Source organism: Cottoperca gobio, chromosome 2 (genome assembly GCF_900634415.1).
Source record: "Cottoperca gobio chromosome 2, fCotGob3.1, whole genome shotgun sequence".
NCBI lineage: Eukaryota > Metazoa > Chordata > Actinopteri > Perciformes > Bovichtidae > Cottoperca > Cottoperca gobio.
Window position 1 is genome coordinate 1,570,982 of NC_041356.1, and position 26,714 is coordinate 1,597,695.

The 26,714-nt window shown below is 43.0% G+C and overlaps 1 protein-coding gene and 1 pseudogene across 1 annotated transcript; both read left to right on the top strand.

Annotated features, from left to right (window-relative positions):
* Positions 1 to 606: 606 nt before the first annotated feature.
* LOC115016685 (uncharacterized) lies at positions 607 to 1,499 on the top strand (annotated as a pseudogene).
* An 11,751-nt stretch (positions 1,500 to 13,250) lies between these two features.
* On the top strand, positions 13,251 to 25,578 carry mxra5a (matrix-remodelling associated 5a). Its single transcript, XM_029450444.1, is given in 10 exon segments — positions 13,251 to 13,339; positions 13,759 to 13,984; positions 14,166 to 14,295; positions 14,818 to 15,208; positions 15,333 to 17,183; positions 17,289 to 19,051; positions 19,053 to 19,311; positions 20,637 to 21,555; positions 21,662 to 21,988; positions 22,604 to 25,578. Coding segments are annotated over 9 exon segments (7,422 nt in total). The 5' UTR covers positions 13,251 to 13,339; positions 13,759 to 13,793; the 3' UTR covers positions 24,195 to 25,578.
* Positions 25,579 to 26,714: the final 1,136 nt, after the last annotated feature.

The following is a 26,714-nucleotide window of genomic DNA, read 5'->3' on the forward strand; positions in this document are numbered from 1 at the left end:
CTCTTATAGGCATTACATGGGCCGAGAATTACCTTGTATCGACTTCTATTTGCAACTGTCAGATATTTTTACACATAAACACAATATCTATCTTCCTGTTTGAGCTCTGTGAGTTATGGCCTCAAATCCTCACCTAAAGCAATATCAGGTGCATTTCTTTGGGACTGTTTCAGCAGCGGAGGGTTAACTTGCCGATAGATAGTGAAATAACAAAGGACCACTGCAAGGGGCACTGAGACAGTTAAGATCTTTCACACGGTTGTTATTTAGCTTAGCTTAGTTTAGCTTAGCTCACACAGCTGCCAGCCTGACTGCAGACTCTTGTTAAACTTTCATCATGGCTATTTGCGGACTTTGCCAGCCGATTTACCAACTGTTACTGTCTTGTTAGACCTCAGTGGTGCTTTCAACACTGTTGATCATTACATTCTACTACAGAGACTGGAACATTGTGTTGGCATGAAAGGAACCGCACTAAGCTGGTTCAAGTCCTATTTATCTGAGCGATCTCAATTTGTACGTGTTAACGATAAATCCTCCATGACAGCCAAAGTCAGTCTTGGAGTTCCGCAGGGTTCTGTGCTTGAACCGATTCTATTCACCTTATATATGCTTCCTTTGGGCAATATTATAAGGAATCACTCTATAAACTTTCATTGTTATGCAGATGATACCCAATTATATCTATCAATTAAACCAGACGAAACCAATCAATTGGCTAAACTTCAAGCATGCCTTAAGGACATAAAAACTTGGATGTTTAGCAACTTTTTGATGTTAAACACAGACAAAACTGAAGTCATTATACTTGGCCCTAAACGCCTCCGAAATGCATTTTCTAATGACATAGAAGCTCTGGATGGCATTAATTTGGCCTCCAGCACCAAGGAATCTTGGCGTCATCTTTGATCAGGATCTGTCTTTTAACTCCCACATAAAACAAATCTCAAGGACTGCCTTCTTTCATCTACGTAACATTTCAAAAATAAGACACATCCTGTTTCAAAATGATGCAGAAAAACTAGTCCATGCATTTGTTACTTCAAGGCTGGATTACTGCAACTCATTGTTATCAGGTTGTCCCAAAAAGTTCGCTTAAGACTCTTCAGTTGATCCAAAATGCAGCAGCACGTGTATTGACAAGAACAAGGAAACGGGATCATATTACTCCTGTATTAGCTGCTCTGCACTGGCTCCCGGTAAAATACAGAATAGAATTCAAAATCCTTCTCCTGATTTACAAAGCAATTAATGGTCAGGCTCCAGCATATCTTAAAGATCTCATAGTACCTTATAAACCAACTAGAGCATTACGCTCCCAGACTGCAGGGTTACTTGTAGTTCCTAGAGTCTCTAAGAGTACAATGGGAGCCAGAGCCTTCAGCTATCAAGCTCCTCTCCAGTGGAACCAGCTTCCAGTTTGTGTTCGGGAGGCAGACACACTCTCCACATTTAAGAGCAGGCTAAAGACTTTCCTTTTTGATAAAGCTTATAGTTAGGGCTGGCTCAGGTTTGCCTTGGATCAGCCCCTAGTTATGCTGCTATAGGCTTAGACTGCCGGGGGACACCTCCCTGCTTTCCTCCTTCTCTTCCTCTCTCCTCCCCTCCCTCTCTTCTTCTCCCTCTCTATCTGTATGCATTTATGTAAATGTATGTTACTAACTCATCATCCGGGGTATCATCCCCGGAGTTTCTGTGTCTCATGTGGCAGGTTGCCACTGATAAAGTTTACGTCAGGATCAGGAATCGTGACTGCACCTGCTGCCCTGGTCCTGCTGGACACCGGGAAGCCTTTTTGACATTTTCCTGGAATCATCCATACTTTCTCTTTTTCAACACAACATCATTTCTGTCAAATGTTGTATTTGTACTATGTTGTTTATCCTGTACACAAGACATCTATTGCACGTCTGTCCGTCCTGGGAGAGGGATCCCTCCTCAGTTGCTCTCCCTGAGGTTTCTTCCATTTTTCCCCCTTTAATTATGGGGTTTCTTTGTTTTTCCTTGTGCGATGCGAGGGTCTAAGGACAGAGGGTGTCGTAACCTGTACAGTCTGTAAAGCACACTGAGACAAATGTATAATTTGTGATTTTGGGCTATATAAATAAATTTGATTTGATTTGATTTGATTTAACATCAGACGGCTGAAACGTGACCTTAAAGACGAACCGTATAATCCTTGGTTTTTCGTGCGTGGCCACTTCTCTCGAAGACGTGACTCTACCCTGGTCCGGTTCGGCCACCACTGGAGGAGACCCGATCCTCTTAATCAATGCCCTGGCCTTGAATTGGAACGTCTGCCCAAACCTTGGGGTTAAACCCAGGAACTGAGCCGGCTCCACTCCCTACATTTCGGAGCCGTGGGTCCAGGGCTGGAGACGGACATCGCTGTTCGCCTCCAGCCCTCAGCTGCGCAAGTAGTTTACTTTTTTTTCAAATAAAGTACTGTGTGTGTGTGTGTGTGTGTGTGTGTGTGTGTGTGTGTGTGTTCGGCAGTTTTCAAACAGCCAGCGGCTCCGCAAACGTCTGTCAGTTTGCAAACTCTGAGCGGTTCTGGATCGCTAAGAATTATTCTATGGAGATGGATCTCGCTGCTGATGGAAACAATTGGACCTGGCTGAATTTCTCCGTTCCCAGCTGAGGAAACAAAGCGGCTGGTTCGCTGCCGAAGGGAGACACTCAACGGAGAGGAGATTTGCCGAATGAGCGGACGTGCCTTCCATTTGAAATGATGCTTCCTGATACTGATAGCTCCGAGGGGATTTCATTATAGAGTCTGCTTTATCTCTGTCTCCTGGATCTTTGAGTAACCCCAGGACTGATGCATTCAGGTTATAAGGACAACTTTTCTACGACATTAAGAGAAAATCCAACTATGAACCCTTGTTGTCAAAAGTGGGATGAGATCTTTCAGCAATGAGACAACTAAACATTACAGAATGCATGTATCCTGTTCTATAACAGGTGGTCTGCTCTCCCATGAAACTGGAGCTTGCACATCATTGTTCCACTGCATAGCTTTCTTATGATCCAGCTGTCTTCCTCTTCTTTGTGCACTGAAAATGCCAGACGAGGGAGTCATTTACAGCTGATGTGTTACTCCCCTGAGTGTTGAAAGTTTTCCCCACATGACTTCAACTCACACCCTATTTCGATAGAACCTGTTGATGATGTCGTGGAAGTTTTCGAGTTTTGTAGATAAAACTGAAAATAAAGTAACTCGAGCACAAAATCCTCCAGATCGATATTCACACACTACTTGTTTGTTTGTCTAGTTAAAGACCTTACCAAGTATGTAGAGAAATAATGCATGAAGCAATAAGCAACTTAAGGCCGTAATTTACAGTCACTTTACACAGCAAAGGGTGTAAAATCACTAAAAATTGCCAATAATTTTGCAATTATAATTTGCACTATAACTGGAGTAAAGTGAACATATTATGCTTACTATAACTAGAGAAAAAGTGTACGAATATGAGGTATTGTCCCAGGGTTACTTTATATTATTAGGTAAATAATTAGTTAATAATCTGTTTTATAAAGTAATGGAAGTAAATATTTTATACGGGACATTATGCTACATTGTTCGGTACTAGACAGCATGCAGAGCACTACAGTAAAATTGAAAAATGAATGCTGATTAAAATAATATGTGCTAATATGTTTCAATAATATACACAGAGGCAAACAACACAAAAAACAACACATACATTAAATGTCCAATATTAATCCATAGATTACTAATTACTAATTACTAATAAAACTTGAATTTTATTATGGGCAGGTTGATTAAATTAATTAAACATCAGTAAAAATATATGCAAAAATCCAGCTTTAGGGGTAAACATAGAATCAATGAGAAATGTTCATTCAATTTGTTTAACATATGCTTTGTTTTCAGGATTCTATAGTTTTTGTTTTTCTAGTGTGTTTTTAGGCAGGAAAATTTGTTTGTTATCAGAAGCAAGCACACATCCTGAAGCAGGAGAAAAAGTTTATTATGTTATATATAATTTATATATACTGTTTTGTTTTAAAATGTGAAATACACAATAGTGAAAGCACTAAAGTGCCCCTACAAATACAATCAAAGGGACAGGAACGTGTGTATGTTAATGTTTGAGTCAGCATCCTTTGTGCGTGCCTGTTGGCATATGTATGTGTGTGTCTTCACATTCCTGTAATTATGAGTGTGTATGTTTAATGAGACTTCGTCGGGCTCCCCCACACCTGGCTCCAGTCTGACCTGCTGCTCTTCCGTCTCTCTATGTGTTAGCGGCTGCTTTATGATGGCGGGCCGAGCCGTTCCTTTTTTTTTCTTTTTCTGCTGCCCACCAGCCAGTCGACACGAGGCTCCTGTAGGGTCTGAGCACAGCTGCAGCACAGCAGGCAGGGGGAGGCTGTTTATTCTCTGAAGTGAGGCTGCAAGCCAGCAGAATACAAAACGGTGAAAAAGGCTCTCATTGAAATGAGGAACTGACCTAGAAACCTGTGACTGAGCATACACAGCTACAGAAACACAAGGAGGGGAAAATAGCTGGCGGCAGCTTCCTCAGGACTACTGATAGACATTTGCTGAGCGTATGTAGCCGTATTAAAGAGTCCGCTTTATTTCAACTGCATCATTAAGCACTTTATTTTAAGATGCACAATTTTTCAGAAGCTATTTTATTTATTTTCTCTATTTTATTTTTAAATGCAGCCCGAGAAGAACATTATACATATCTACAATATTATATATCTGTATAGCTCAATGTTAAGTGACAATAAATATAATTGTACTTTCTTTATTAGATTTGACAGTCAGTTGTTGATGACATGCAGACGTTGATCCAGCTACTAGGCTACTTCAATATATATCACATTAATTCATAATGCAAGTTAGACATTATGATGTTCCGGACCTTTGCTTGAGGAAATCTTCTCTAACTGGACCTCTTTGAATTTTAGTTGAATACCCCTGGCATAGATCAATGATGTCCGAGTGCTTGAGAATGTATGATTTCCTCCCATGGGCCGCCTCTACTCTCTGTCAGCTCCGGAGATGGAGGCAACAAATGAGCACATCCAGAATATCCTGGCCAGTGGAACCATCCGCCCCTCCTTGTCTCCTGAGGGTGCTGGATTCTTCTTTGTGGATAAGAGGGATATGATTCTGCTGTCTGTGCGCTTACCTCCCCCCAGTACTAGATTCCAGTTGAACCCGTTGATGAGGCTCTTCATATCCTGAAACGCCGCTTCACGTTGGCATCAGTCCTCACCCTGTCATACCTCAAGCTCCAGACCATCGTTGAAGTTGACGCTTCTGACGTGGGGGTGGGGGCAGTACTCAACTGGCCCTTAAATTGGTAATGAAAGGGAGAAGACACTGGCTGGAAGGGGCCGAACAGCCATTCCTGGCATGGACGGACGACAAGAACCTGGAATAAATCAGCATCACATATCGCCCTGACTCCAGCAACACCAAACCAGACAAGCTTTGTTGGGTCTGTGCACAAAACAAGTTGTTCCATCAGCGCCTCGTCCCTTGCCTAGGCAACCCTGGTCCCACATCTTTCTAGACTTAATTTCCGGTATTCCTCCCTCAGAAGCTAATACAGTTATCCAACTATTGGTTTTCAAAGATGGCACATTTTGTACCTCTGCCGAAACTCCCTTCAGCTAAGGAGACGGGAGAGGTCTTGCTCTCGTGTTTTCCAACTACATGGCCTTCCCCAGGATCGGTTTCTGACGGGTCCCCAGTTTGCTTCCCTATTCTTGAAGGAGTTCTGGAAGTTACTCAGCGCGCAGCCAGCATCTCTTCTTCTGGCTTTCCACTCAGGATCTCCAACTTCACCCTGAGGCTCGCAAGTTGGCTTCCGGGTATATCGGTCTCTTTGCCATCTCCGACGTGGTTGACCTGGCGAGTCTCTGTTTTGCCCAGAACCGTTCCAGAGATGTCTGTAAATATGAGATAACATCCACTTTGTTCATCCTATGCAGGGAAATTAAAGTTTCACACCAGTAAGAGAACAGACACATAGTTAAGGAACTATACATATTAACCCTCTGAGAACCCCGGGATCTCCGGCAGTCCCCGGCCAACGTTACTGTTTTGGGCTTAGTTTGACAATAAAGTGGGTTTCTGATCAGTTTCCAGAACAGAAGTGTTCACCATCCAATTGCAAAAAAAGTTTTTGATATCAGATCACAGCATGGATTGTCTATGGTGTTTCCAATTTGTTCTGGGATTTCTTAGTTCTGTCCAATAATTCATCATAATTTGGCTGGGCCTAATTTTCTGAGCAGATGTGTCCTAAGGCTGAGGTAGTCATGGAGTAAGCAGAGGGTTATTTTTTTCTTATATGATTCCAAATGTAGGGCTGTTTTTCCCTCTGCAAGTTCCCCTGTGAATCTAAATGTGTAATAAATAAATGATTGGTTTTGGAATTATTTGTTTTCCTGTGCTGACCTCTCAATCTCAGTCCTCAAAACGTTAAGAAGCTCCGGAGAAACATGTTGTTGATTTGGGTTTTTTCGGTAGGATTTGATGACAATAAGAAAGATACAGAATAACGGCAACCTTATCTTTTAAATTAATTCAAGAATACATATTTCTTGGTCAGCAGTAAGCTCACTGACATGCTCATTTATTTTAATAATAATTTTTCACGTGAAAAAAAAGCCATCAAAAGAAATCCCGCACACATTATACATATTGACGCTTACCAAACAGAATGCTTTGATCTTAAAATAAATAAACATGTGTTGTGGTGGTGACATATTAATGCAGCGGATGTTTGGTAATATTGGGATGCGGGTGCTTGTGTTTGGTCCTGTGTGGTTGTGTGCTGTTTGCTTTATTCTGCAGCTCTGTTCCTGCTAGGTGTGTCTGAAGAACAGAGGAACAGATGTTATTCCTGCTCCCTCGGTGTGTGTGTGTGTGTGTGTGTGTGTGTGTGTGTGTGTGTGTGTGTGTGTGTGTGTGTGTGTGTGTGTGTGTGTGTGTGTGTGTGTGTGTGTGTGTGTGTGTGTGTGTGTGTGTGTGTGTGTGTTCGTGGCGGAGAGGGCCTGGCCTACTACATCACGGAGCATGGAAACTTCAGTGATTTCTAGCTAGGGCAAGATCAAGAGCATATTGAGGCAGCACATTACAGGGATTACAGTAGGCAGATACCATCAGACAATTATTCAACCAAGAGGACATTGTCTGTCTGGGTGCAAAGTAAAGTACGCTCCAAGTATCTTCTCCATCTGAAGTGGAAGATAGTGGATGATAGTGGGGGACATTTGAAATGAGTTGCTCTCATGGAGACTGAAAAATAGTCTGTCGAAAGATATCCTGAAAAAAGTAGTGTGAGGTCGAAGTCCACCAAAAGTCTATCTGGTAGCAGCTGTTGGTAACTTCAATTCAATTGCAACAGATTTCAATGCCCCCCCACAAAAAGACGTGTCAAACCATGTTCCACACCTCTGATTGTAGAGAACATGTCCGACTTTCACAATCCTGTCTGGTGGATAACACTCACTGCTGGAGCTTGAGTGACATATATCAGCTCCTCCCCCCCCATCCTCCCCCGCCGTCATCTCCTATGGGTCAGGCTCTAACATGAGGTCATCACCGACCGAGTTGAGGAGGATGTGTGGGGGGAGGGAATCAGTCGAGGATCATGTTGTAAAAGCTGACACATGTTAACGTTCCAAAATATGTCCAGAGGTCACAAGGTCATGGAGGGATTTTCCATCAGGCAATGAGTTACTTTTTTCCCCTCCTCTCCTCGGACTGTAAAGCCTTTATTACTCGATAATGACTTAAGCTCAGCGAAGCTTCTCATATCTGTGCCTTCTGCCCAATTTCTGCCTCTGTGCTCGGAGGCTAAAAACTGGCGTGGGCGTGTGAATAAATCTTGAGGGATTCTGCTTTCACCTCACAGTCTGGAGGGAAGAAGGATGAAGCGCTAATCCCTTTACCTTCTGCTGCCTCGTCAGCCACCGACACCGCAGCCCGGGATATGCATCTGCAGATGTTGAGGATTTCACCTTCTAACTTTCCAGGCTTTCCCTTGGTGTTTACGTAATGTCCAAACTGTATCCAAGCACTCCTCTCTGGCGCAGTCTTCGTGGGCTTTTTTTCTCCTCCAAGCAAATTGTCATTCGATGGCAGAAAGTTACCGTGAGCGCACGCGAGAGCCACATGTCTGACGGAGAAAGAGATTTATAGAGTGTGTAAAGGCAGGAATACTCTCGCTGATTCCTTTCACTTCTCCTTCTTTTATTGCCTGTCTCTCTCACACAGGCAGACATATTTATACACTCAGCCTTTCTCTTAAACTCAATTTATTTTCAGGTGTGTCACGGCAGCTGGCAGCGTACAGAGGGTCTCCTCATTCACAGGCCGTCATATGTCACAGCACTGGACCGAGGGGGGAAGTGCATCAACTGTACGACCTCCTGTCCCACACATTATGGTACATTACAGTTCATTTAGCTGACGCTTTTGTCCAAAGCGACTTACAATAAGTGCAAACAATCATGAGGATACAAACGCCAAAGTACATTAGCTTCAAATAAGCTAGTGCTAGCATGTTATGAAATAAAGGTACCTGTCTATGTGTCAAAATGTGCGTACGCGTGTTCGCCTCGGGCTTCCACGATTGATGGCGGTCACAGTTTAAGGAATAGTTTTGGGATAGATTAATATAGAAGATCAATATTATTCTCGTGTCTGCTTGTAAAGTACAGAGCTGCAGTTAGCCTAGCTTAGAATGAAGACACATCAGGAAGTGGCATCATTAACGATGCTTGTATAGGATACTTACAGCCTGGACTGGACTGAGGTGATGCGTTCACTTACAGTTGTACATGCCAAAGTCCCTGTGATGAGACACTGTTGAGAAAGTCATGTTTTATGATATGAGTTTGGCCATATGTGTTCATATGAACACATGATCGTGTGTGTTACGATTGGACTGATGCCAACTGAAGATGAAGAGGTTAAAGATATCGGTCCGATAGAGCCCAGCAGTTCCACCAAATTCCCAATTTCCCAATTTCCCAGTTAAGTTTTAAAACACACAGCCAAGCTTGGAAGACATTTTGGAATCCAGGTCACTATTGTGTGCTGTAACTTTATAACTCCTTGAATAGAAGTGTTTATTCTAATGTGAAAATAATGGAATAACCCATTCCAAACATCTTGCATTGGTAAACTAAACATAGTAATAACTTGAGAATACTCTGAGATGATAAGAGAGGCCCATTAAAGCCACCACTTCCTCTGCTGAATTACTGATGACAGAATTTTCCAACTGCAGCATTTTTTCCTCTTGCGTTTTTATAGATTGGGTCTCAGGCTGTATGTACTTTTAGCAATTGAAGCAAATTCCTGCGGCCCATGAACCTCTCATCGTAGACCAAAACCTCACGGACGGAATCCCTTGTTGTAAAAGATGAAACACGGAGAAATCAGCAAATGCTAAATAGTGTTCTGATGAAAAACCATTTGTTTATGGTAGAAATCCAGAAATTATCTATCGTTATATTTACAGACGGCTGCACAGCTGTGGTTTACCCTGATATATTCAGCAGTACAGATGGCTTACGTGTTCCTCCACTGCAGGGACGATGCAGTTTGACAGAAACACTAAATACGTCAATCCGCTCCGTATGTCTGCTGTGTGATTGACAGCATGTCAGCTAGAAGGATTTTTGCATGATAATCATCATGACTTACATAATTAAATGTCCCTTTGCTGCTCTCTTGCTGATTGTTGTAACACAATTAAACTCTCAATTCCAAAAAGCTTTTCTGACAGCTTTATGTCCCTTTTTAGATTGTGCTGTTAATACCTGTGCTTTTGGTGTAAAAATAAACACTAAACACAGCGTCTCTATACAGAGGATGTTTGTCTGACTGTAGAAGAAAGTATGTTGTATTATAAATCTGATCACAGCCAGAAGATGTCCACTTACACATTCCCACTTCCTGTCTGTAGTCAGAGCACTTCCTGGTTGCTGAATTAAAAAAAATGTATAACAGCAAACGTTATTTGTAGTTCAGAGCCACCTGTAGTTTACGTTACCCATCTGTATGTTTACTAACTGCTAAGTGAAGCTACGTCCATCTCCCGGGGGCTACCAACTGCTCTACACTCGGCGAAACAGCCACAGTTTTCTGCCACTTTGAATGTAATCCAATAAACAATCTATAAAACAGACGGAACATCGCTGTAATATGTACAAGAGTCAGACAGCTGTACTTCTTCTCCCTCTGTACTGAGACTGCAGCTTCACTGACTCAGTATCACCTCTAGAGGAACAAGTGGTATTACAGACTGGACGGAGCGCAGCTGGCTGTTAGCATGCTAACTTCAGTAGATATCTCTGTGACACGATAAAGAGAATTTAAGCCAGGTTTTCATCATCATCATCATTCTCATCTTACTTTACTGTTCACCCTTCTCTTCCCTTCTAAATAAAATTAACAAAACTGGCATCTACTACTTTTCCATTTGTTCCTTAAAATACAATTTTCTTTTAGCAACTAACTCTAATGTTTTTTAAAAACATATTTAAACCTTTAAAGTATACTTGCAAAAACATAAATGAAAAATGTCACAATCATGTCTTGTGTTACAGCCATGGTCCCCGCTTTGCCTCTGTTTTTACATGTGTGTCTGTGTGTGTGTGTGTGTGTGTGTGTGTGTGTGTGTGCGTGCGTGTGTGTGTGTGTGTGTGTGTGTGCGTGTGTGTGTGTGTGTGTGTACCCTGCCTTCCAGCACACCTGCCAGCTATCAGCTCATCAAGACTTATTGCTTATCAACACAGTCAGCTTCCCTCCTGCTCAGTCACAGTGGGAGCTACGCTCAGGCTGAAAAGTTTCTTCTTGTTACCCAAATGAATGCTTTTTTGTTCCCTTTACTGCAAGATTCCTGTTTGCACATCAGCCTGCCACGTCTCCATCTACAGTAAATAATTGCATTGTATACGAAACTTAACATTTTAGGCCTCAAATTATTATATCTGGGACATGAAGCAGAAAGTAGTTTGACATCCTATCAGAGTTGTGATAAAACAATCCTTTGAGTGATGTGTTTGAGGTTTCCAGCCAACAGGATGGACTGTTAAAAAAGAAAGAAAGAAGAAACTCAGACAGTGTGAGTGATTGACAGTAAGTATCACAGTGACAAAAAACATTTTCGGTGATGAGAGCTCAGGATGACACATGCTGGAGTCCGATGGGCTGCTTTTAGCGTTGCCTTCCGCCTGCTCATTGGAAGCCAAGTCAATCAAATATCTTGGAACTAAACTCCCCAGTCGTGAGGAGACCCTCTTCCTCCTCCTTCTCAGGCCGTAACTCTGAGGAGTGGTGAGGAGTTCCAGGAAAATGGAGAATAATGTTGTTTGAATTGGAGCTGACAGCCGTAAACTGTTTTCACTGTTAGTTTATTGGATCCTAATTTGGAAATTGGCCATTTTTCATTTCGAGCCACTCCTCTGCAAAGAAAAAAATAATTGCAAAATAGCTGCATCTCTTGAGGAGACTTCAACACGGACTGAAACCAATGAAAAAAGAGAGCTAGAAGTCCTGCATCACTTTGTCGCCCCTGCACCAATCGCTGTGTAAAAAAAAAACTACAGTATTTCTGCCGCGACGTGGACCATTCCACGTCCGCCCTAGCAGCGGTAGCAATGGACTGAACCATAAGCGACCTAATGGTACATATATTTACAGATATACCGATTTAGTACAATAATTCACTCCTGTTTTTGTTTCTTTATTGCTTCCTCTCACTTCCCTCCATGTGCTTTCGGTGCAGCTGTGTTATTGTCGTGGGGACTCTCTTCTCCCTCCGTCACCTTTCGACCAACACATTTAACGTAAACATTGTCATAAAGTTTGCGACTCTGCAGCACTTATGTGATGGGGATTTTTTTTGTTTGAAGAAGGACGAGCAGAAATTCAGCATAAACGAGCCCACATTTGATATCATGCGCAGTACATAAAGTCCCCTTTGAGATGAAATGGCGCAGTAGCAGACTTCCTCTCCCTCAGGCCGTCCTGTCAACTTTCTGATGTGTGCTCCATTGTTGCTATGCGCTGTGTGTTTGTCTGAGTATGCTTTTTTTTGTTTTCCCCCAATGGGTGTGTGTCTAGACTGCATGCTGTGCATATATGTGAGTCAGGGTTAATGAAAGGGCTTTGAAGTGTACCTTTAGCCCCCCCCCCACACACACACACACACACACACACACACACATTTTATGCTGACTTTACATTTTATGGCTCAGACGATTAACACCTTTTTTTTTTTAAATCAAGTTAACTGATGAAGCCGAGCTGATTTTTTTTTTAAGACGTACATTATTCTTATTTCTAAAGTGAAATGTATATGTTTGGATACGTCTACGACCATGGCGCCGTATCCTCTCGTTTTGCCCAACCTCAACAGCGATGGCTTTTAGTTTCCCTTGCTTCGGCTAGCTTTTGGATTCCATATCCAATTATTATTCATTTTTTTTAAAGGAAAGTGTCGGAGAAAAAAAAAGAGAATTTATGAGCGAATGACATACATTTGCTTTATCTTCAACGAGACATTAGCAAACAACAGAAAAGTAATATTAAAGGCATTGCCAGAGAAAGCACACTGCATTTACTGTTGTTGTTTTTTAGGGGGAAATGGCTGTGTTGACAGGTTGCTGAACCCTGATGTAGGTGTGTGGAAAATCAGGGCTGCTTTATTAATAATACTAGCATTCCCTCTGGAAAGGAATGTCTATTTAAGACCGATACGTCACTTTTTTAGGGTTCTTACTTTAGCTCATGGCTCCAAACACTCTGGTGTCAGCTGCAGCTCTGATGCCTTAATTCATCCAGTTTGTTTAGCTTTAGATGTCTGCTTCTTCTATCCAGCTGCTCTTGAAACTCTCAGCTTTTGAGGTTAATATAATTTATCATAGTTTAAATATGACTCATCCAACATATATCCCAGCAACACTAACCAAGCCCGTATCTGTATCAAGACCATCTACTGAAACTCTCTCCAGTCTCTTCTGTCCTCTCCACAAAAAAAAAACTTTCTGGCTCCTCCTGTTGCGTCTCCGCCGTGTGCGCGCTGAGAAGCGCCTTCACTCACTCCTCACTGGAGGTCCAGCAGAGCACGCTGGCTTTTAGGAGTTAGACACAAACTTTTCCCTGAGGAATTTATATTCAAATCTGTGTTCAGTTTCTTTCTTCATTGCCTCTTCATAGCTTTCTGTTTGCGTTCCATTTTTAACTCAACTGTGCGGTTTCTGGACTTTATCCAAGTTAAAATGGAATATCAGGAGTTCCCTCAAGAGAGGCTATCAAGATCTTGAGGTAAGAGCATTTTATATTTCTCTACTATGATTTAAGCTGAAGTTATGAAATATGTATGGAGCACTTTGACTGAAACTCCCAGCTTGCAGCGCAGTGAGTGCGTAATTTCACCACGAAACTTGAGCCAAACTCGGATCAGCGCAGCAGCCCGCTGCAGAATATGATTTGCCATATGAGATTAAAATAAATAAATACAATTCTCAATTCCAGTTTTATTTGATCAAGAATGTGAAATGTTTTGAATGTGAATCCGTTTATTGTATGTTATTTTTTTACACTTACTTTCCTTGAAAGGGTTCTTAAAACGCAATCTATAATAATATACATAACAATAATAATAATAATAATAATAATAATAATAATAATAATAATAATAATAATAATAATAATAATACAAGTATATGTTACTTTTATTGTAGTTGCTACACGGTTGCTGTGGCTGCTCCTCTCGTGAATGAAGATGGACCCTCGCGCCGTGTGCGTCCTCCACACTCTGCTGGTGCTGCTCATCTTGCCCCCTGTTGTCTCAGTCCCCTGCCCCCGGCCCTGCTCCTGTCCCCAGCCCGTTGAGCTCCACTGCACCTTCCGCTCCCTCATCACCATCCCAGCTGCTGTGTCCAAACACGTGGAGCGAGTGAATCTGGGGTCAGCCCTTTTTTTCTTTTTGTTGCATCCTCAGCATTGACTTGTTGCATGTCTGTTGTTTTTGCTATACTGTCAGTGGAATGCAATATAAGAAAGGGATTCAAGTTTATGGCATGAAATGTGTTCCTCATGAATGGGTTTATAGGTTATTATAGCGCTCACTCTGGTTTTGTTGTTTCAGGTTCAACAGCATTAATAAGATTACAGACAAATCGCTGGCTGGTCTGAGGAAACTGGAGCTTCTGATGGTCCATGGGAACGACATCCACAGTCTACCCCATGGAGTATTCAAGGATCTGACTTCACTTCAGGTTCACTGACTCAACGCATCATATAAAATGTCGGGAATAAACGAATTTACAGTAGAACGCAAAGCTTTAGCGCTATCATCAGCACATTTGAAACAGGGCGTGTCCAGCCTTGTGACACATTTAAGCCTTTACAAATTTGGTTCCCTAAAGTCAAACACTTTACTACTGACTTTGACTTTTTGAATTGTATTGGTTAAATACCAAAAATAAACAAGAAACCTGCACCTGGACTCCCCACTCAATTCTAAAAATGATAAATGTCTTAAAATATTTTTCAATTGGAATATTAATAAAATGTCATCTGCATCATAACATTGCTGCTGTAATAGAGACATAGTACAACCCATGACATAAAAGTGATGTAATAGTTCAACCCCGGATTCTCCATGACTTTTAATGTTGCTATATGCAGTATATATTAAGTAAAACAATTGAAAAAAAACGGGTCTCATCCTAAGAAAATGTGGGATTTTATCTTGGTGGTCATGATTACTAATCCTGACTCTCTTTCTCCTCATTAAGATGTTGAAGATGAGCTACAACAAGCTGACGGAGATAAACAGAAACACCCTTCAGGGTCTGTGGGCCCTGGCTAGGTTACACCTGGACCACAACCGTTTAGAGTTCATCCACCCAGACGCCTTCCAGGGCCTCACCTCTCTGCGGCTGCTGCAGCTGGAAGGCAACCGGCTTCAGCAGCTGCACCCAGCATCTTTCTCCACCTTCACTCTGATGGGCCACTTCCACGTCTCCACTCTGAGGCACCTCTATCTGTCGGACAACGGGCTGACATCGCTGCCCTCCAGGCTGGTGGCGACCATGCCTCAGCTGGAGAACCTGTACCTCCATGGAAACCCATGGACGTGCGACTGCGACATGAGATGGCTCCGTGTCTGGGATAAAACCTCACCAGGTTAGACTATAAATTCCTGCACTGCAGTTTGATGTAGATGTATCTTTGTTCTTGTGGTTAAAGACTAGTGAACTGATAATTTAGATTATGTTTTATTTGACATCTGTGTTGATTGTGTCCCCAGGTGTCTTGAAATGTAAAAAGGATAGGGCTCTTCCTGGTGGCCAGCTGTGTCCCATGTGCTCCTCCCCCAGGCATCTCCAGAGGAAGGAGCTCCAGACTGTGGAGAACCTGGTCTGCAGCAGCCCCGTCATCAGCTCCCCTCACAGGACTACCCCACCCGATGACGTGGAGAGTGAGGTCATGACGGCGGATGACTTCAGGGAACCATTTGGAAACATCTCCCTGGGCCTGTCGGACGAACATGGGAATAAAGTAGATCTGGAGTGTGGAATCAGTGATCCGAGGCAGTTTACCAAGATCAACTGGGAGCAGGTCAACCAGCTCCAATTGGACTCCAACATCACCTTTTCAGTGGATCTTGAATGTCCTGTTGATAGAGAAAAGTATGAGCAACTGTGGAGGCTAATTGCATACTACAGCAGTGTGCCAGCCCACTTGCAAATGGGGATTATGCTAAAAAAAGAGCCTCATCCAACCTATGTGTACAGACAGGACTCTGAGAAGGATGCCCATTACTACACAGGTGTTAAAGCTAATATCATGGCCCAGCCAGCTTGGCTGATGCAGACATCTGTAGGCCTTCAGCTGAACAGACTTCAATCATCAGCCAAGATGGTAAAATTGACCCTGAGCACGGACTTCTCAGAGACAGTGGAGTCAGAGCTGGTGCGCAGACAGAAAAGGACATGGGTCATGATCGAGTCAACAAACACGACTCGTAAAGTGTTGAGTGCTATCCTGGGAAGTCCAAGTCAAATGCACTGTAACGTGCACAGTTCTGGCCAACCGGTCATCCACTGGATGCTGCCAGATGGCTCTCAGGTGGAGGCCCTATATAGCAGTCCAGACAACAGGTTGTCTGTGTCTAATGACGGAAGCCTGGTTATTAAAGCTGTCAGCCACACAGACACTGGAATTTATTACTGCATTGCCAAGGTTCATGGAGACCTTGCTGTCATGCCATTTCATCTGACGGTGCAGGAATCCTCCAGCCCTCCCCCAGGGGAGGATGCCTCAATTTCACCTACCGAGGGATTTGCAGGCAGCCCAATGTCCCTGCCTTGCACGGCATCTGGTTCTCCTGATGCTGAAATTAACTGGATTTTACCAAACAGCAACATTGTTAATTTCCAAGCCAACTCCTCTAGAGTTTTGGTCTATTCTAATGGCACTCTACATATCCCACAGACTCAGTTATTGGACAGTGGTCATTATAAATGTATCGCCATTAATCAACATGGGGTGGATACACTGGCTACAAAAATCACTTTGGTCCGACGCAAAGGGACGATAAGGCCTTTGAGGAAGTTTCCAGCAAGACCTCAGTCGGCGTCAGGGGTGAACACTCAGATTAAAGTTCCCACAGACGAAACAGAGGAGGCTTCTGGGGAAATTGAGGTCACGCAGGGGGGGGCTCCAATGAGCCGCTTGGATCCTTTGAGAAGGAGAATTCCAGGAGGTGTGTCCCCCGGCAGGAGGGGCGTCCATCCATCGAGGGGTATGAGGCGGAGGCCGTCAGTGCTTCGAAAACCAACGGGAGCACGTGTTGAAGACAGGAAGAATATAGTTGAGAGCAGGAGGAAGATTAATGTGTCAAAGAATAAAATAGACCCAGAGAAATGGGCTGATATTTTGTCTAAGATTAGGGATCGAAAAGCTCAGAGTACTGTGACACCACTGCCAGTTCAGCATACAACTGAGAGGAGACGGACCAAGCAGACGACACAATCACAAGATACTGTTGAGGGATCATCAGATGCCATGACTGTGCAGGAAAAGGAGGGCCAGGATTACTTCACAGCAATTCCAATAAAATATACACAAATAAAAGCGAATAAACACAATACACAAGGCACACATGTGACATCTAATACCCCCACCACACATAATACACATGATATGACAGCAAACAGCATACATTTGATAGCAGAGCTACATACAACGCAAACAATTCAAGATACAAACTTGGATCTACTCACAACTTCAAACAGTGTATTTTTCCTCCCACAGCAGACCACATCTGTTCCCATACACGCTGTCACTTTCTGGCAGGCTAACACAAACACTGCAAGCGGCAGCAGTACATTTTCTTTACAAGAGAACCATAGAACAAATACAGATGTCGATGGAGTCAAAACAGCTGATGGATCCAAGGCATTGGAGAGGAGCGAGAATATGGATAGAACAAATGTCGTTTCCAGCTCTGATAATGACAGAGAACTTTCTTCAAGGGGAAGTCAAATTATCCCTTCGGTCAACCCAAATGAGTCAGAAACAATCCAAGAGGAAAATGGAAAATATCTTAGTGCGACTGCAGCAGCTTCACAGTTGCCTACTCAGCTAAAGGACACAACACTTGATGATTTGCAATCTCAAGCAGTATCTCCAACAACTACACTTGTACTCGCCACAACAGGGAGGAAGGAGTCTGAAGGACAATCGCTTCCGCGCCTACGACAACCTAGCTCGAGCAGAAGGAATGGGGGTCGTCGGAGAAAGCCGAACAAAAGGAAACAAAAGCTGAACAAACCCCAGTTTATTGCCAACACACCTGCGAATGCTCCCCTAGCAACAGTAAGGACCACTGCCTCCACACAGCTAAAAATAGAACCCGTAGAAGTTACAACAGCCAATTTCAATACCACTGTTCCATTCAGCAGCAGCCAAGCAGCATCACTGAGTCATGAAGAAAGCACAGTCTCAGGGCATGACGACGAGGCAGCCACCAAACTCTCTTCACGACCAGCTTCTCCCTCGGAAACAATGGACAGCCATCTACCCTTGGCCAAACCACTCCTCGAAAGCACATCAGCGGCACCATCATTTCCAACAGTCTCTCCAGGAGTGGGTCATGGAAAGACAAGTTCTCAAACAGCCCTGAGAATCTCAGAGAGTGCGTCTCCTCCGGAGGCCTTGGATACGGTCACGTCAATCACTCAGCAGAGGTTTACGGGCAGCACTCTTCCACCTGTTAAACCCTTAGAGGAGACACAAAGAGTCAGCGTTACGGGAGACCTTGGACCTTTGCGCTCTGACAATTCCTCTGGGGGTTTTCATACTGTGACGCAGAATCAATCAGACTATCAATACGTACCCATGGAAAAAGGTGAAAAGATGCTTTTGAAAGAGGCTGACGTGCATTTTTCACTGCTGCCACCCCCACTCGCCTCAGCTGCTTCCTTGATCAAAGATGAAGTCGAGACAACCTCTGGATACACTTCAATTGGCTTAATTACGACACGGAGCATGCCTTTTGAGGACTCAAAAGAACAGATAACCACAGATAAATCTACAGTAACTGAAAGATCCAATCAGAGTAAAAATAAAATCATGAGTAGCGAGTCAGAGGTAGATCGGCATCTTAAAGAAACTGCAAACATAGTAAATGACGTTGATGTTCCTTTTACAAGTATTGTCATCCCAAAACCTCCCTCCGCTACTTCATCAAGGCCCGATTCTAGAGTGGCGGTACATGTCACGTCACCAAACACGTCTCCCACCGTAGCCAAAATGGGCCCTTCATTGAGGGCCACCACTCAGGAGGCTCCTAGGATAAACAACATTCCTGATGCGCAAAATCAAGACCAACAAGTCCAATCCATCATCACATCAGAGCCGAGGAAAACATCAGACATCCGTCCTGCAACCCAGTCAACTGACCACAAATTGGCTCCATTTATTAGTACAAATCCAACTTCCCCAGCTCTAAAGTTGACCAGCAGGGCAGACAATAACGCAGACTGCCCCTCCTGCCCCAACAATCCAAACTACTCCATTCAGAGAGGGACTCCTAACAAGCACTCGGGATGTGTCCAGAAAGCACCAGCTACCTGCACGAGGAACTATTCCAAGAGGAAAGCCAAGGATAACTGAGAGCAATTTCCAGACTTTCACTGTGGAAGCTGAAACAGATGCTCAGCTTCCCTGCGTGGCTGAGGGTGAGCCAATGCCCTTCCTGTCATGGACTAAAGTTGCCAGTGGTATGTATGACTCAACCTCATAACAACTCACTATGTTACATCAGTGAAGGCTTGGCACGTCCTTCTCTTTGGAAAATAGAAATTAATTATTAGATCAGTGTAATCACATAGTATGTAGCACCCCAGAAAATGTTTTTAAGTTTGCTAAATGCACTGATACATTATGAATATTATAAATATATAAAAGTGCAGTTATCATTGTTCAATATGGTTAGACATTCATCATCAGTGAAGATATGTACAGTGAAGCTTAAGATATAGTTACTTTGGGTCCTACTGTATACTGAGTCCCATGTACAGACTCCAGATTCAGAGATAATAACAGTAAGGAATATGAAAATAATATATTAGATGTACTTTATTGTTATAGAACATGAAAAAAAATGTTTTCATAAGAAGCGGCAGTATTACTGCTGTGGTAAAAGTAGCAGAAAATGTTCACGCTTATAGCACGGCAACTTCAAAATCCAACAGACAGAATGTTGATATGGATATTCTTTTAATATTGAAAAACAGATCCCACAGTATCTATGGAAGGTAATTGTGGTATGGTTAAACATGTGGTTTACGTTGTAAATGTTAACAAAACAACACAAAAACGTGACTGGGAGAGGGATCTCTCCTCAGTTGCTCTCCCTGAGGTTTCTTCGATTTTTCCCCCTTTAATTTTGGGGTTTCTTTTAGGAAGTTTTTCCTTGTGCGATGCGAGGGTCTAAGGACAGAGGGTGTCGTAACCTGTACAGTCTGTAAAGCACACTGAGACAAATGTATAATTTGTGATATTGGGCTATACAAATAAATTTGATTTGATTTGAGTTGATTTGATTAAGTTTAGGTAAAGATGATGGTTTGGCTTAAAATAAAAAATAAAATAAAATAAATTAATTGTGATATGTCAAAAACAAACGTAATCAGGGACAAAATACGTTTTCCTTGAAACCTTTTTTTGAATATGCAGTTTTGTTGTATGGGAATGTTATACTTTTTTTTGTAAGATATGGCATCCACACAAAAGGATTTTCTACATTAACGACTTGTTCACCTTAAAGGACCAGTTTTTGAGATTTAGTTAATGTTTTCCATTAGTGTACAATTTCCTGAAACTAAGAATTGTTGTGTTTTTGTTACCTTAGAATGAGCCCTTCATATCGTCACTGAGCCTGCCATGTTGCACCACCATGTTTTTACAGTAACCAAGAATGGACAAACCAAAACAGGCTCTAGGGCCTTTTGTGTTTTTAAGTTAGACACCTGACCTTTTAAATGTTATACTATGTGTAGGAAAACACATCATATTTTACATTTCTCTCTTTCCATTCATGCAGGGGCAAGTATTGCACAAAATACTCGGGTCCAAAGGTTTGAGGTTCATCCAAATGGTACATTAATCATCAGAAACACACAGCCCCTGGACAGAGGCCAGTACCTCTGCACAATCCAGAACCAGTATGGCACAGACAAGATCTTGGTCAACCTTGTGGTTCAGTCTCTGCATCCGCGGGTCCTCCAGCCCCGACACAGAGACATCACTGTGCACCTAGGTGGCAAAGTAAATTTGGAGTGTAATGTAGAGGGGCACCCTACGCCTCGAGTCACATGGGTGCTCCCTAATCAAGTCCACGTGGCTGCTGCCCCATTGGGTGTTACCCCTCAGCAGCATGTGGCCGTCTTCAGTAACGGAACCCTCCGGATCAGCCAGGCCACTTACGCAGACCGAGGGATTTATAAGTGCATTGGCAGCAGTGCAGCTGGAGCCGACACAGTCTCGGTCCGCCTTTACGTGTCAGTGTTGCCACCTACAATTCAGCAGACACAACATGAGAACAACACCCTTCCAGAGGGCAGCACTGCCTACATCCACTGCACTGCCACAGGCGCCCCTGAACCTGTCATCCGCTGGATCACACCTGATGGTGTACAGCTCACAGCTACCCAGCTTGTTACTGCACGCAACCTCATGGTCTTCCCAAATGGGACCCTGTACATACGGGGATTTCGCCAGGGAAATGCTGGGAGATATGAGTGCTTAGCCAGTAATGCGGTGGCATCCACCACAAGAACAGTGATCTTGAACATAAGGAGAAATCCGTCCTCTGCCAAGGCCAGGATCACCTTGTCGTCCCCTCAGATAACTGATGTGATCTATGGGGGGAGGCTGCTGCTCAACTGTGTGGCAACAGGAGAGCCGGAGCCCCGGATCATCTGGAGGACACCCTCTAAGAAGCTGGTGGATGCTCAGTACAGGTAACAAATACAAGCAAATTAATCATTTTTCTACAAAGATTAAATGTTTAAAGAAATGCATACATGTAATTACCTCTAAATGCTATTATTTCTATTATGTTTGCAGTTTTGACAGCAGGATCAAGGTTTTCCCCAATGGCACTATAACCATTCATTCTGTGACCGACAAGGACAGTGGTGACTACCTGTGTGTGGCACGTAACAAGATGGGGGATGACTTTGTTCTGCTGCGGGTCGACGTGCTCACCAGGCCGGCCAAGATCGAGCACAAGCAGCAGAGATCTAGTCAGGAGGTGGTGTACGGGGGGGACCTGAAGGTGGACTGCGTGGCCTCGGGTCTCCCCAACCCCGAGATCAGCTGGGCACTGCCAGATGGCACCATGGTCAACCCAGTCAAACAAAAAGATAGTGTCAGCAGGGGGCGCAGTCGCAGGTGAGCGCTACTTAGTAGTAGACTCTTAGAATGAACTCTTAAAAATACCTCCATTGGTCCATTCAGAGGTGTTGAATCAACAAAAAATAAGTGTTAAGAAGTTGTAGCCTTGGTGACATTGGAATTAATGAAAAAGGATGTATGGGAAGTTCTGAATTAGTTGTAAATATGGTTATTACATCCACTTCTCTTCATCCAGAGTACAGTCCAACTGTAACACTGAACTCATTTCTGTTGGGAAACCAGTTTGACATGCTCTCTTAAATTATATCCTTCAAATCAAGTCAATGTGTATTTATATAGCCCAATATCACTAATCACAGATTTGCCTCAAGGTGCTTTATAATCTGTAAGCATACAAAACTCTCTGACCTCTGACCCTTGCTTCAGATAAGGAAAGAAAAGGGGAAAAAAAGCTTTAATGGAGACATAATTGAAGAAACCTCAGAAAGAGGAGGAATCTGTCTGAATAGATGTTGTGTGCACAGCAAATAATTGCATATAATCATAAATTTCCATTTCCATTAATGTACATAACTCTTAACTGACAGCTAGTCATCAAAGTGTATCAATCACTATGTCCCTCCTCTCCTTACCTCTCTGAACTGTATGCAGGTATGTGGTGTTTGACAATGGGACGCTGTTCTTCAACCGTGTCGGCATGCCAGAAGAAGGCGATTACACCTGCTACGCAGAGAACCAACTTGGAAAAGATGAGATGAAGGTTCGAGTCAAGGTCAAGGTTGCAACTTCTCCACCACAGATCCAGGATAAAGACCAAAAGATCATCAGGGTTTTCTATGGTGAGACCGTTACACTGAGATGTAACGCCAAAGGGGAACCAATGCCAGTCATCACATGGATATCCCCTACAAATAGAGTGATCTCCCCTGCATTAGACAAATATCAGGTCCTGGATGACGGGACATTGGTGGTTCAAAAAGTCCAGCGTTTTGATGGAGGTAACTACACCTGCATGTCCAGGAACAATGCAGGACAAGACCATAAAGTTCTTAGGCTGGAGGTTCTAGTAACATCTCCAATGATTAACGGCTTAAGAGGAACTGTTAACGACATTAAAGTGACTGCAGTCCCGGATCAGCGGAAGCTGCTGGATTGCGTGGCAAAGGGAACCCCCACCCCTCGAGTCATGTGGGTTCTACCAGGAAATGTGATCCTTCCTGCACCTTACTACAGCAACAGAATGACAGTTCACCAAAACGGTACCTTGGAAATCCGGTCAGCCAAGAGGACGGACTCGGGGCAGCTAGTTTGTATCGCTCGTAATGAAGGAGGGGAGGTCAGGCTGGTAGTCAACTTGGATGTGAAGGAAGTTGTCGAGCGGCCACAAATCAGAGGTTTCAAAGAAGATAGCCTGTCGCTGACTGTGGGGAATGCCATGACTTTGAATTGCTCCTTTGAGGGCTCGACACTACCTCACGTCACTTGGATCTTACCCAACGGCACGCCTTTACATCGTGGTGCTCGGTTCTCTAAGTTTTTCCACCAATCCGATGGCTCTTTAATCATCAGCAACCCCTCTGTTGCCGAAGCTGGTATGTACCGTTGTCTGGGGCATAATTCTCGAGGGCTTGTGGAGCGCACACTCACATTGTCCCCTGGGAGAAAGCCAGAGATCAACAACAGATACAGCTCTCCTGTCAGCGTTGTGAATGGGGAAAGACTTTTGCTTCATTGTCCAACAAGTGGCGAACCTCTCAGACTAACATGGACACTCCCCAGTGGAGTCGTCCTCAACAGGCCACAGAGAGCTGGACGATACGCAGTACTGCCTAATGGGACACTTGCCATCCAACAACTATCAGTTTATGATCGGGGTTCCTACGTTTGCCGAGCTGCAAACGAGTACGGCAGCTCTCAGCTTTCTGTATCAGTAATAGTCATTGCCTATCCACCTCGAATTACCAATGGTCCTCCCTCTGTGACTTACGCTAAACATGGAGTTGCTGTTCAGTTGAACTGCGTAGCAACTGGGATCCCTAGAGTGGAGGTAGCATGGGAAACACCGGATAAAACACGCTTGGCTGTCAGTGCACAGCCACGCCTTTTTGGAAACAAGTACCTACATCCGCAAGGTTCCCTCATCATCCAGAACCCGACACAACGGGATGCAGGCGTCTATCGATGCACAGCTAGAAATGCCATTGGCATAGACTCTAAAACTACCATTCTCAATGTGTTCTGAAGAATTTCAATCTTCATAATACTCCATTGCCATACTGTATGCCCAATCAACTGCCTAGTTAAAAGCATGTGTTTTTAATTATCAAACATGGTGTTAAAATGCTGTTACAATTAGTTACTTAAAACCTGCAGTCGTGCTTTGAGTGTGTGCTAAATCGGGGCAAGAAGTTGATGGTATTTTATGCTATATTGTTTACCATTTCCGTCATATTGGCATAATCCACATCACTGGGAATTATCAATGGGCCTCCCATTTTGAGCATTTAGATACTTTTTAATAGCAATGTTTGCTAAAGAAATGCTAATTGTGTGGGAAAGCAATATTGCCTTGGTTTGACATAGTCACATGCTCCAGTTTGCCTATGTTGTTGCATTGCATATATTTTTTTTTGTTACTCATGGACAGTTGTTGTTGCCATGTTCTCATTATTTTTGTATACCAGTAAGTAGTCATTTGGAAAGTGCAGAATTATCGCCCTTTACCGAATGATTTGCATTTTACTAGAAATAATTAGTAACTGTAAAATGATTGGCACCTCATCCTGTAAGGTAATGGCACTGATGAATAATTGTAGTTACCTGATTGGCTATACACAACCAAATGTAATGGAAATGGACACATTTTCTATATATATATATTTCAAATCCCTCAGGGAGGAGTGGCGCACGGGTGAAAAACAAGTGTGTCTATATTCCATACTAGGAAAAAAAACAACCAATCTGGTAAAGACTACTGCTCTTCTATGCCATTATCATCGTACTCTATAATGTTTACACAGGTCAAATAGCCCGCATCATTTGTCCACCACCAGTTACTACCAGGGAATCGTAGGGTCAGAGGACAATTCAATAACTTTTGAGATATACTTCTAAAAGACAAATGGGACCAAAAACGGAACCTGCGTGGAGGAGATAACACACCATTATACAGCCAGTGAACTGCGTAATGTGTCAAGTTGGCAATCTAAGTTGGTACGGAGGCTTCGGACAATGACATATTATGTCAGGCTTTAAAGAATTGCATAACTTCTCATTTTCTAACTAGAACATATTGTTTAACTTAATTACAGAATTGATTGAAAGTATATATAATGTTGCTATGCAGATTTTTTAAGGCATATGATTTTTATTTTTTTTATTTTACTCCAAGCCAGTTGCTACCCAGTGCCTTTTTGATAAACGTCCATTGTAAGTAGTTTCTGTGTTTCCATAACTGCACATATTTCAATAAGAGATTGTTTCCTGCTCTCAGCAGTGTCTTTGTATCTGCTTCTAAAAAGAATTGCTGATGCAGGTTCGACGTCCTCATTTGTAAATGATTTGTCCTTGACATACTGTGATGCATAGCTATTTTCCCATATTTTAATAAAACATTTCCAGCTGTTTCTCCTAAACTCATAGTCAGAAAGCAAAAACTTTTTATTGCTGAGGTAGGAAAAGCAAAGTATTGGAAAAATGATGACTCAAGAATGTTTATCCATAACTGAGAATAATGCTTTTTAATGAACTTAGAAATAGAAACATATAGTGTTTGTGACTTTATACACATATATACTATAGTTGAATGTAGTTTTTTTTTGTTCAGCAGGCCTTAGAAAGCAGAACACAGACTTAAAAATCTGAGAAAATACTCAATTTAGCATTTTGGCTGAAGGAAGTAGGTTACCATCATTCTCGAGGACTAGAAACTTGCGATCATCGCTCTGGGAATACAGCAAGTCTCGTCTTCCAGAAAGAACAAACCTCTAGAGCCATGAGGAAACTCCCCATTAGTTCAGCAGAAAGAGGAAGCAGCAAACTGCATTTACTCTCATTACTGCAACAAAGTCTTTTGTGCACTTTTTGATTATTTTCTTTCAAACGTTCGTAATTGTACATCCCTACATTTACAGGTAAAGTCACACGAAGAAATCCAGATACACTGCGAGAATGCACCAAAGCAAAGGACTTCCCCCCGATGCTCTTTAGTTTTCTTCTCGCTGATGAAATCAACATTTTCCACTGTGAGACGTGATTAGGCTGCAGTGATGCATGTTTTCCCCCCTGTGACTAAAGAAGCCTGACAGCGTACACAGATTGCTAACAGCGCTCCACTTTGCCATGATCTCTTTGTGTTATGAAGCTGTCTGTCTGTGACCCAGAACCTGCTTGATTCAGATTGGAAGAGCTCACATCTTGTGCCCACCTGTTTTCCTTTTACGTGTGACTGTAGTTTGCTCTCATTACGGAAAGAGAACACCGTTAAGCAACGCCACGCTCTCGGATGTTTACGCTCTTCACAAGCACTTCCCTGTGATTATCTGCTCCGACTTCATGTGGCCTATTAAGGAAATCGACGTTGGACATTAAGGGATTAGTGCTAATCAAGTCTGCTCAAATGCAACAGTAAGAAGCTTCATTGAGGGAACTATGATCTGTGAATGACTCAAGATATTCACGTAGCTGATTGACGAATCAAAGACAGTACGAGGGAGCTCTGGCTGTTGAGAAATTGTGTCCTACAGCAACACCATCAATACAT